Source organism: Pelobates fuscus, chromosome 2 (genome assembly GCF_036172605.1).
Source record: "Pelobates fuscus isolate aPelFus1 chromosome 2, aPelFus1.pri, whole genome shotgun sequence".
Classification (NCBI taxonomy): Eukaryota; Metazoa; Chordata; class Amphibia; order Anura; family Pelobatidae; genus Pelobates; species Pelobates fuscus.
The window spans coordinates 18557790-18570557 of record NC_086318.1 but is presented as its reverse complement, the minus strand read 5'-3'; the positions used below and the strand labels follow the sequence as shown (position 1 = coordinate 18570557).

At 40.9% G+C, this 12768-nt stretch overlaps 1 protein-coding gene across 2 annotated transcripts in view; it reads left to right on the top strand.

The window, feature by feature from the left end:
• The window catches only part of EPHX2 (epoxide hydrolase 2), a 210929-nt gene that overhangs the window by 184182 nt on the left and 13979 nt on the right, over nucleotides 1–12768 (top strand). For both annotated transcript variants that reach the window (XM_063441977.1, XM_063441976.1), the window contains 3 exons: nucleotides 2430–2499; nucleotides 6468–6548; nucleotides 10453–10511. In XM_063441977.1, coding sequence (XP_063298047.1) covers nucleotides 2430–2499; nucleotides 6468–6548; nucleotides 10453–10511 — 210 coding nt within the window. The remainder of the gene's footprint in view (nucleotides 1–2429; nucleotides 2500–6467; nucleotides 6549–10452; nucleotides 10512–12768) is intronic.

Here is a 12768-nt window from a genome sequence, read left to right as displayed (position 1 = left end):
AAAAGGGAATCATGGCATGTCACACATGTCATGTGTCCTTAAAGGGGTTAAAGGGTTAAACCATTCACGAATGGTTTAACTCCCAAACAATTCTCTCCTGCGCTGTATAGTTCTGCCTATGTTTATCTACTTCTTTGAGATTCTTCAAACAGGAAGCTTTGGACACGGGCACCACTGATTGTCTGAGAGTGTCAGCTGAAAAGTTTTGAAGCTTAAAACTGTAGGACTGGGACTCTGAGGACGGAGCTGATTTCACTCTGTATTAACCTGTAATGATTGTTGCTTCTGTTAACCATGTCTGCTACTTCTTGGCTCCATGGTATCACTGCAGATTACGGTAATTATATTACCAGCTGCAAAGGTAATAAAAAGTCTATAAGTATCCTGCCACTTTACCGCGTGCACACTGTGTGCTGAGAAGTAGCTGACATGTTTGGAGTCTATCAGTATCTTGATGCTATTCATATTTCCTAGCACAATATGTGTATTATTGTATTGATACCGGAGAAACTGACGGAAGCCGAGCACAGAGAGATGGACACAGGTTTCTTCAGGAAGGAAGAGATCTTTATTCGATTCACCGACCGGGACTCAGAGGGACTAATGTCACCAAAAACAGCAAAATCTGAGCCCCGATCATACAGTGTAGGTCCCTTATATAGGCATATAGCTCCTCCCATAATCCGCTCCACCCACACATACTCTTACCCAATCAACAGAACAAAGACTAACTTCCTGTTTTACCACATGGCTTGCCCAGCACAATGGAGGAGGGGAATACTCGTATATCCTGTATTCCTGCACATGCTCTGTACACTACTGATTGTATCGTTGCCACGTGCAACCAACCGACCGATACATCAGTATATGCACGTGCACATATCACGTGGCAATCTCGGCCTACTAAATTTATTTTTACCGAGATTCCACCACAGTATTATACACACTGCAGGCCTCCCTACAATGTGCACACTGTGTGCTGAGAGCTAATGGAGTAGCTGACATGTTTCATAACAGCAGCAATATTTCATAGAAAGCTAGTTATCATAGCAGGAGCACTAGTGGAGATAAGATAATGTAAAGGAGAGCAAAGAGAGGGCTAGGAAGATAGACAGAGAGAGAGAGCTGGAGCATTATACAGAGACGTACTCTGTGGGTATCTCTGTATTCCATGCCAGTGATCCTGGCTGTGAGGTTATCTCTGTGTGTTATTTCTCTGCATTGTTAGATGTTATCTCTGTGTGTTATTTCTCTGCATTTTACTCCGCATTGCCTGTTGCATGGGTATCTCTGTAGTCTACACAGCTCTGTGTTGTATAGGTATTGTATTTTGCCCAGCTCTGTATTTTTGTATTTTTCTCAGCTCTGTTTGTGGCATGGTTATCTATGTATTGTACTCAGCTCTGTGTATTTTATAGATATCTTTATTACTGTGCCCATCTCGTTTTGTTGTATGATCATCTCTGTATTGCGCTCAGCTTTCTGTATTGTATGAGTAGCTCTGTACTGTATAGAGAGGAATCTGGCGCCCCATCGTCTTAAAAATTCACCAGCCGCCACTGCTTTTAATGTAGTTTAAACACACAGGTACCTTAATCATTGACTACAATTTGTAACACATCACTGTTACTAAATGCATAGCGATTCCCCACTTATTTAAAGGGGGAAAAAGGATCTGTATTGTAAGTGTGTTAATTAAGCATCTCAGCAGTGAAATCAAATAAGAGGCGAGTGACCTTTCTAAGCAGGGTGAACATTTTACATTTAAATGCAGGCAGTGTATAATGGCAGCATATACCAAGTAACCTGGTGATTTAGGCTGACAATTACTTAATGTTCAAGATTAGTGTTGCACACACTAATGACATGTGACAGGGATATTGATATAAAATCCATTTTACAATGCTTTGAGGTAACGGGTACACGTATAGATAGACACTCTAAGTGCTAAAACAACTTTATCTTAATGAAGCAGTTTTGGTGTATAGATCATGCCCCTGCAGTCTCATTACTCAAATTTCTGCCATTCGGGAGTGAAATCACTTTGTTTATGCCTCCCTAGCCACACCTCCTGTGGCTGAGACTCACACAAAGAGGGATCTATTTTTGAAACTTCCTTTTTTGCAGCGCTTGCTTTTAATTTACAATGTGTTGTATCCTGCTCAGTTTAGAGCAGGAGATAAGAACTTCTAAAGTAAACACACTGTGCTGTTTAAAAAGTATACCCTTTTTTCATGGAGGCTGTGTGAGTCACACCCAGGGGAGGTGCGACTAGGGCTGCATAAACGGAAACAAAAGTTATTCAGCTTTTAAATGACAGAGAATTGAGCAGACATGAGTTATACACCAACACTGCTTCATTAAGCTAAAGCTTGTATGAAGTACTCACAATTCCAAAATTTAATTCTCACATTACGGTTTATTTTCAGAGGACCATTAAACTGGTATCGAAACATGGACAAGAACTGGCAGTGGTCATTGACTGCGCACAAATGGAAGGTAAAATTTGCATGCGTGAGGGCATTGGATATGTTGTGTATGTGTAGATGGGTCATGTGATCACACAGATAGGAAAATAATGAGCATAAACCGATACTGTGCAAAAAACACATGGTTAATGTGAGCAATATGCATGCATTCGTTCCTATTTTCTGTCTATACAATATGTAATATTTGTCGGTATGTTTTACTTTGCTATGATACAAAAACATGCAGTGGAAACAAAGAGAACCACATTTTATTGTGTTGATAACCTGTGCCCTAGGCCATAAACTGAGAAAACAAAACACAATAACATAATGATAAATGTGTTTTGTTTTTTTGCATGTGTCTATAATAAGAGCTGTGGGTATTGTGTGCAAGTGGAAAGGCTTGTTTGTGTGTGTGTGTGTAAATAGGCTGTGAGTAGAGTAGCTGACTGTTTTACATGTGTTGTGGAGCTCACATATATGTCAGTATTCCTTTATCTTTTTTTGTTCTACTCCTGTGGGGTCTGGTGGAAGGCAGTCATTGTGGTGGTCCTATGGGTGGGTACTGTAGTCTGCACCTCCAGAAGGTGCAGATCACATTCAATGTTCCTTTATATATTCCTTGCACTCATTGAACTCAGAAGCAGTTATCTGATTCATACAGTAGCACCAAAAGTGCAAAGGAGTACCCAAAGTGATGTGCAGCCCAAGGGACAGACCGCAGGCTCCTTCGCTGTAGTGCTGCAGGTCTGCTCAAGGACATCTTTTTATTTAATTTCCAGCCCGTGAAGCTGCAGGTTGCCCCCGCTCATGGCCTATAACTAGATATTTTACACCTGCAATATTGATTGATGTCTGATTGAATGGTGAAAGGCCACACTGTCACTTTTTGTACAATGTCAGCTCCTCTTTCCCTTACTCCAGTAAATGATACTGCAGCATCACGCGGATGGACTCTCCCATGGCCATCTTGTATAAACGAGCCCCAGAATCCATTCACCCTTTCATCTCTTCTCCTTCTTGAACCCACAGCACGGAAGAAGATTTGTTCCCCCGAGGACCACATTAACAGTTATTTAAGCCAGTGCAATACAATGTGGTCTCCTGGTGCCCCACATAGATAGTTTGCAAGTGAAAGTGAAGCCTGTAAAGCCAATTACAATTATTTCTATATCACCAACACATTTCATAGAGCTGTACGATAGGTAAACAAGGCAAACAATTCTAATAAAACATGTTTGGCATATTGAAACAGTAGGCAAAGAGCTTACCAACAAGTTTACAAACTAAGGGATGCAAGTCTCACTGCACCCACCTGTCTGAGCAACAATATAGAGGCTGCAGCGGCCTTGGTGCCAGATACACGGCACTAACTGCAGATCATGTTCAATAGTTAATTCACTTTAATGCAGTAATTATATTAAAGCAAACCATTCTTGGTCCACATTGGGACCAGCTACGAGAAGCAGGAAGTAGTATGGTCATTATACTGTTCTATATATGGGGACATGGGGGCTTCATAAGCCAGCAAAGCCACTGAATTATCTGTGGCTGTAGAGAACATTTAAAAACAAGATTATCAGAAGACCTCCCTTGCCTTTTAAAGCAGATCTTGGAGCTGCTGAAATGTAAAGTTGTGGATTCTGGGATACGATGAGCTGCAGGGAGTTCACGCACCGTACATGGCAGGTTGTTGGCAGGTCATGCAGCAGCAGATGTGCTAGGGATTGTTCGGAGACTTAGTTTGGCAATGCTGCGTTTCTTGTGATCACTAATTAATATCTTCGTCTATGCTACTACTGTGTCCCTTTTATTTAAATCTTAGCAGTTCAACCTTCAAAGTTCAAGACAAAAACTCCTATTGTTTTTTGCATGAAATTTAAATCTGCTGTGTACAGGACAGGTCAAGAAAAAACACTCACTATTACTAACACCTTATTGACCTGGATTTTTTTCCATTCCAAAGAAGAGCAATTGTTCTATTTTTGCAGTCTTTTTTTAACAGTAATTATCCATTTTCCATATTAGTGTACGCAAACTCATATATCTTTTTTTGTTTTGTTTTAATTTTATTAAAGGGACAATCCACTGCCCAAATAGGAAAATAAAAATTGCTGTTTAGTTGATATAACCCAAATGAAAACATGCATGCATTTAATTCTATATTTCTCTTCATTGGGCGTATGATAAAGCTGTAGATCTCTTGTCTGCTGCCTTTGCAAGCCCTTCCCTTCTTCTACACCCCAGCCCTAACAATCCTCTAGCAAATACTCTGTAACTGCACAATGTTTTAGCTGTCACCCATTAACACACTTTGGTGGGGGGTAACCTGTAGAAATTAATTCTATTCCAAAAGGTGGTACAAACATTTAAAAGTGTGTGCAGTTACCAATGTTCTGCTTGTTCCACTGGTTTCCATGGTAACTGCTCCACATTTAGTAATTTTTTTTAACCACCTTTTAGAACACACATTATGTTGTAACTGCCATCTGTTGACCTTATAATATTCTAGCTCCTCACAGTGTCCCAGCCCCCATCCATTAACAACACAAACTCATAGCTCTCAGACTGGGCTGTTCGCTGAAATGTGATTTCTCAGAAATTCAAATAGTTCAAAGTTTAAGCCTAAATAGTGAAATTGAAAACTTTTTCAAATTCGCTATTGGGGCCTAACATTTGAAACAGACTATGAATTCCTGAAAATGGACACTGTAGGGAATAACCCTGAAAGTGTTCTGGCAGCACAGTGTTCCGGACCTTCCATTGGCTGCACAGTGTTCTAGACCTTCCATTGGTGGCACAGTATTCCAGACCTACCATTGGCAGCATAGTGTTCCGGACCTTCCATTGGCTGCACAGTGTTCTGGACATTCCATGGGCAGCATAATGGTCTAGACCAGGGCTGTCCAACCTGCCACCCTCCAGATGTTGCGGAACTACAACTCCCATGATTATTTCAATGAAACAGATAGCCAGGGAATCATGGGAGTTGTAGTTCAGCAACATCTGGGGGGCCGCAGGTTGGACAGCCCTGGTCTAGACCTTCCATTGGTGGCACAGTATTCCAGACCTACCATTGGCAGCATAGTGTTCCGGACCTTCCATTAGTCACACAGTGCCCTGGACCTTCTATTGGCAGCACAGTGTTCCGTACCTTCCATTGGCAGTACAGTGTTTCGAACCTTCCATTGGCAGCACCGTGTTCTGAAATGCGTGTGCAGCATATCACCTGTTTAAACAAACTGAAACTCTTTGTCCCCCAAATGGAAATGCGGTAGTGCAATTTAAGATACAATTTCATCCAATGAAACTATTTTATCTTTCATAGATACAATTAATCAAAGGGCTGATATTATCTCACAATGAAAAATATGACTTTATGCTATATTGCTCACTTGCGGTTATTAAAATTAGCGATTCATTAGGACACATTGATGTATCATCCCTGTACCATACTGGCCTAAAATTCATGGGAAGCCGCTTCCTCTGTTTTGGCTAACATTCTGCCGGCTCCCTGAGTGCCGAAAGAGTGTGCATGGGGGATGGGGGACCTGGACCGAGCAGCTGCGTCTGACCGGGTGAGTGTTCTTGGTGAATGGGGGACCTGGGCAGCCAGGGAGCACCCATTTAATTTTTAACATTCCATGTATAAGACGACCTCCCAAATTTAAACTTGAAACATTTTGGAAAAAATATCATCTTGTACACAGAAAAATACGGTAGTTAGTTTTTTATGGGGTACATTTGTTCCAAGCTGTCTGAGATTTATAGGAGTTACACGTTGAGCTCCAGTTATGACCTTTGACTGCCATCATGAACTTTGTCCCTCTTCCATTAGTGATATCTCCAGGAAAAGGGCTGGGGAGAGAGAATTGCTGTCTCTGATTTAGCACATTAATAAGGGAAGATTAATGACATCATCAATGTCCGCGATTTGCATGCTGCACAATAAGATATTTGACAACATGATTTGATTTAATAGCTCGGATTGTATTTCAGATTTTGGTGCCAGCTTTGATGGTTACAGCTGGGAGGGATCCAGTTTTGCTCCCAATTTTCACTAGGGGGATGGAGGACCTGGTAAGTGGAAGTCTTACTGTAATATTAATTTGTATTGTGATTTGGAATTGCAGTGACTCATACAGAGAACATGCACTATTCAATATTACCTGTCACTGTCTAATATGGATCACTCCATCTATATCCAAGCATAAATCTACTTCTTTGCTATATATATATATATATATATATATATATATATATATATATATATATACACACACACACAGTATCTCACAAAAGTGAGTACACCCCTCACATTTTTGTAAATATTTTATTATATCTTTTCATGTGACAACACTGAAGAAATTACACTCTGCTACAATGTAAAGTAGTAAGTGTACAGCCTGTATAACAGTGTAAATTTGCTGTCCCCTCAAAATAACTCACACAGCCATTAATGTCTAAACCGTTGGCAACAAAAGTAAGTACACCCCTAAGTGGAAATATCCAAATTGGGCCCAAAGTGTCAAAAGTGTCTCATGGGCATGCAGTTCACCAGAGCTTCACAGGTTGCCACTGGAGTCCTCTTCCACACCTCCGTGATGACATCACGGAGCTGGTGGATGTTAGAGACCTTGCACTCCCCCACCTTCCGTTTGAGGATGCCCCATAGATGCTCAATAGGGTTTCGGTCTGGAGACATGCTTGGTCAGTCTATCACCTTTACCTTGAGCTTCTTTAGGAAGGCAGTGGTCATCTTGGAGGTGTGTTTGGGGTCATTATCATGTTGGAATGGTGACCTGCAGCCCAGTCTCCGAAGGGAGGGGATCAGGCTCTGCTTCATTATGTCACAGTACATGTTGGCACTTATGGTTACCTCAATGAACTGTAACTCCCCAGTGCCGGCAGCACTCATGCAGACCCAGACCATGACACTCCCACCACCATGCTAGACTGTAGGCAAGACACACATGTCTTTGTACTCCTCCTCTGGTTGGCGCCACACACGCTTGACACCATATGAACCATATAAGTTTATCTTGGTCTCATCGGACCACAGGGCATAGTAACCCATGTCCATAGTCTGCTTGTCTTCAGCAAACTGTTTGCAGGCTCTCTTGTGCATCATCTTTAAAAGAGGCTTCATTCTGGGGCGACAGCCATGCAGACCAAATTGATGCAGTGTGCGGCATATGATCTGAGCACTGACAGGCTGGCCCCCCACCCCTTCAACCTCTGCAGCAATGCTGGCAGCAATCATACGTCTATTTCCCAAATACATCCTCTGGATATGACGCTGAGCAGGTGCACTGAACTACTTTGGTCGACCATGGCGAGGCCTGTTCTGAGTGGAATCTGTCATGTGAAACCGCTGTATGGTCTTGCCCACCATGCTGCAGCTCAGTTTCAGGGTCTTGGCAATCTTCCTATAGCCTATGCCAGCTTTATGTAAAGCAAATATTCTTTTTTTCAGATCCTCAGAAAGTTCTTTGCCATTAGGTGAACTCCCAGTGACCAGTATGAGAGAGTGTGAGAGCGATAACAATAAATTTAACAATCCTGCTCCCCATTCACACCTAAGACCTTGTAACACTAGCGAGTCACATGACACCGGGGAGGGAACGTGGCTAATTGGGCTCAATTTGGACATTTCCACTTAGGGGTGGACTCACTTTTGTTGCCAACGGCTTAGACATTAAGGACTGTGTGTTGTTATTTTGAGGGGACAGCAAATTTACACTGTTATACACGCTGTCTACTTGCTACTTTACATTGTAGCAGAGTGTAATTTCTTCAGTGTTGTCACATGAAAAGATATAATAAAATATTTACAAAAATGTGAGGGGTGTACTAACTTTTGTGAGATACTGTATATGTGTACACACACATCCTGCCACTTCCCTCTCTGCATCACAACACCTCTGACCATGAACCCCACAACCTCCTAATGTACATCTCACTAGGGAGTTCTGAGCATTTCAACGTTTACTGTACCTCATACCACATCTATTCGTACACCATACCAACCATTTCTGCACTACACACCACCTTTTACATACCTCCCACCATACATCAGCATACATCATGCCTCCTATAACCACACGACACCTCCTAATATAATCCTACTATCCATCACCATACGTCATGCCATACATTACACCTGCTGTCACTACACATCACACCTCCTCTTACTATAAATCTGTAAGGATGTCTTACCTTGCCAGTCCGCCGTTCACATGGTATGCCCAAATGGCCTGCCATTTTTTTTCAATCCCTCTCCTCGAACCACCCTGGTCTCACCACACATGACATGTCCTCCTACTATACTTCCCACCATGCCTCACCACACATCACACGTCCTCCTACTATACTTACCACCATGCCTCACTACACATGACATGTCCTCCTACTATACTTCCTACCATGCCTCACCACACATCACACGTCCTCCTACTATACTTACCACCATGCCTCACTACACATCACATGTCCTACTACTATACTTCCCACTATCCCTCACCACACATCACTGGTCCTCCTACTATACTTCCCACCATGCCTCACCACACATCACACGTCCTCCTACTATACTTACCAGTACCCCTCACTACACATCACACGTCCTCCTACTATACTTCCCACCATGCCTCACCACACATCATGCCTCCTATCACCACACATCACACCACCTCTTACTATGCATTCCAACACACATCACACCTCCTCTTACCATATATCCAACCATCCCTCATATAGAAGTCAAGATATATAGTCCTTGTTACATAGCAAGGAAATGTCACTAATAATTATTTTCTATATAATTTCACACAGACATTCTAAAGCAAAGTGCTTTGAAAAGTTTCCGTCAGAAGCACACCGAGTCATTAGACATGTCTCTAAACTAAGAGTTCCACTTGTAAGATTGACCTTCTATGCCCTTAATAACAGTTCACATCCAAATACATCCATGCCTCCTATCACCACACCTCTTACTATGTATCCCAACACACATCACACTTCCTTTTACTATACATCCCACATACCTCATCACACATCATGCCTCCTATCACCACACATCACACCACCTCTTACTATGCATCTCAACACACATCACACCTCCTTTTACCATATATCCAACCATCCCTCATCACACATCACGCCTCCTATCACTACACATCACAACTTCTTCTATACATCACCTTTACTCTTATATCACCATATCTTACACCTCCTATCTCCACACATCACACCTTCTCTTATAATACATCCCACCATACATTACACCATCCCTTAACACGCCTCCTATCACCACACATCACGCCTCCTATCACCACACATCACGCCTCCTATCACCACACATCACACCTATTTTTACCACACATCCCACCATTCCTCACCATATAGCACACCTCTCTCGCTCTACATTTTGCCACATTACATCTCCTCTTACCATACCTCACACCATCCCTCACCACACATCGCATCTTGTCTCCGGGTTACGTCAGAGGTTAATATATTTACTTTACTGCCAGGACGAATAGAACTAAGGGTGTATTCCTTCCTGCCAGCTCCAGACATAGACTGCTATTCATCAAACTGTGGGTAAAGGACAAATTCTTCATGAAAGAAGATCTGATGTTTTGCATGTCCTATACTGTAGTCACTCTTTTTCTTTTTTTTGCTCTTTCACTTTTCACACTACAGCTTTCCTACACATTTCCTTTTTGTTTTATAAATTTATCTAAATAGAAATAGCTTACTGAATGTAGTTTGTCTTCCTGTACCTGACATGTGTACAGATAATCAGAGACTACTGATCAAGTAAAACCACGGAACAGGCTGACCAAACATTAGCTGCCACGTAACAAATTTTGTAATTGTATCAAATACATATTTTACAGTGATTGTATTCAATTTCATGGCAGTTCACAAAGTATCATAATCATTATAAAGAAATTGATATATGTACATTTGTTTTCAGATTCCTAATTTGTCAAGAGAAAACATTGAAGAGTGTGGGCACTGGACTCAAATGGAGAGGTATAAATACTTGTAAATATGTTAAATATGCGGTATAGCTATGTCTGTAAAAATTGGGGATGGTTTGGATTTTATCTTTCAATTCCAAGGGATACCGGAAACCAGCGTGGAGGAGGGTGAGGTGTTAAAAAGTGACAAATAAGGAGGACGAGATCCATGATACTACACTTTCAATAGCTCTATAATCTCGCTTTCACATTTACACTGTACGTGTTTGAACTAATCGCTTAGCATCCTTTATTCACCCCCGTCTCCGACCTGTCAGCACAACTCCTATGCTAAATTATTTATGGTACTATAATGTCATACAGTAATTGCTCCGGTCACTATATCCTCTCTGGCAGAAACAGATGGATGTTGTAGACACACATTTCTCAGATTTGCTATTTTGTACGGTGTCTTGAAATGCTTGAGATAAAAAGGCTTTGTCGATATGATTCTTGATGGCGAGAGTGTTCAAGAAATCTGTCAAATTTACTATGACAAGGACATTGAGGGAAAAGTAGAAACCCGAGATCCGTAGGTGACATTCAGGTTTTTGTCATTATTAAACTGTGTTCTCACTGAACAGTGTTTCAGGGTGGAATGAGTTTCTTTTCTTATTAAAGGGACAATATGGATGTCAGCTTAGCCATTAACCAATAACTGACTTCAATCCTTCAATGAATAATAGAATGTACTAAATCTCTCTTATTTTGTGTTGTTGTTAAAGTTCAGGGCTATATAGAGCTTTCATTGCCATATTAGTTCTATGTCGGTATTAGGACTATAGGAGCCAGATTGTAATAATGACAAGAAATGGAATTGGTCTTTAATAAATCAATAGGTGCATTGGAATTATCACTTACTGCCTCCAGCATTCTTAAGGTGAAATGTTTTAAGGGGTATTTATTAAGTTTTAGGGTGTATTTACTAAATAATGAATTATGTGCAATTCAGCAACCAATCTGCAAAGTTTTAGCTATAATATTTTGTTTTTAAATATTTTTAATTAGGATGAGTCACCATGATGACAATTTTCAATTTGACTTTGAACTTGCTGTTTAGCAGCTTAATGAATTTAAAATATATGCAGCAACGGTAGCCACGAGGTACACTTACGTCTGCCATGATCTCGCACCAGTAGGAAAACTAAAAGAGAGAAGAAATTGACAGAGCCACTTTAGGTCTGGTGAAGAGAGACATTGATTAACAAAAATGATTAGGCGCTCAATTTCTCAAACTTGCAGTCTGCGTGCTTAGTAAACTGTAATCTGCTCACTTACAATCAGTTTGGTTACGGTCCAGGAAAACAGCTGAAAACCTAATGTCATACGTGGATGTTAAGGAATCGCATACGATGTCAGAGAGATGTCACAGAGAGCTAGCACTGACACCAGTAACAAGAAATATACTCTGCATGGATGGCGCATTGTGATGGTAGCCTGTCATGCTGTAGGCGGACAGGCTGATTTATAGCAGAATTAATGTGTATAGGAGGCCTTTTTTTATAAACTATTGTTTGCATTTTTCATCAATGGTAAGTATACCATGCTACTTAACACAATCAGAAGATCTGAAGCAGATCATGTAAATATTGTATAGATGATTGAACGTGCAACTGGGTTTTTAATGAGGCATGCCCATCCATTGAAGAAGGGATATCCATATGAAAAAGCCTTTTTCACTTATCCCATGAGAAGTCCGGAGCATGACAGGTTTGATGGTTGATAAGAACTCTCATTTATCTTGAGCTCAAGACTTGGTCCCTTGATGACCTTTCTTAGAGACTTTAGTATATCCGGTGTTTTCTTTTAATCACTTTGTCAGATCACACTCCAAAAATGCATTATGCGGTGGCAGCAAATTAATTTGCTTAGATCTCTCGTCTCTGCAATTGATAGCTATTTTTCTTCCTTTATCACATCCTCACGAGACAAGCAAGTGTTTGGAGTAAACTAAACCCGGCTAAAAAATGTTGACGTATATTAAAGTGACTTCATGCTGTCTGAATCAAGAACAGGGTTAGATAATCTCTTAATATAGAACTCTCTGTTTGGATCTGAACCATAAACAACCTCTTTATAGATTTCAAAGCAAGGATTGTTCAGGTTAGATATATAATGCTGGTAGTGAGTTATATTGATATGAATTGGAGTCAAGATGAAAGTATACATTTCAGTTAAATAAAATCTCATCACAGTGTCAGTACCATTGATGTCACCTATGGATAGCATTGCAGTAGCTTTATGTGTGCACTGCTTCCAGTATTCTTCAG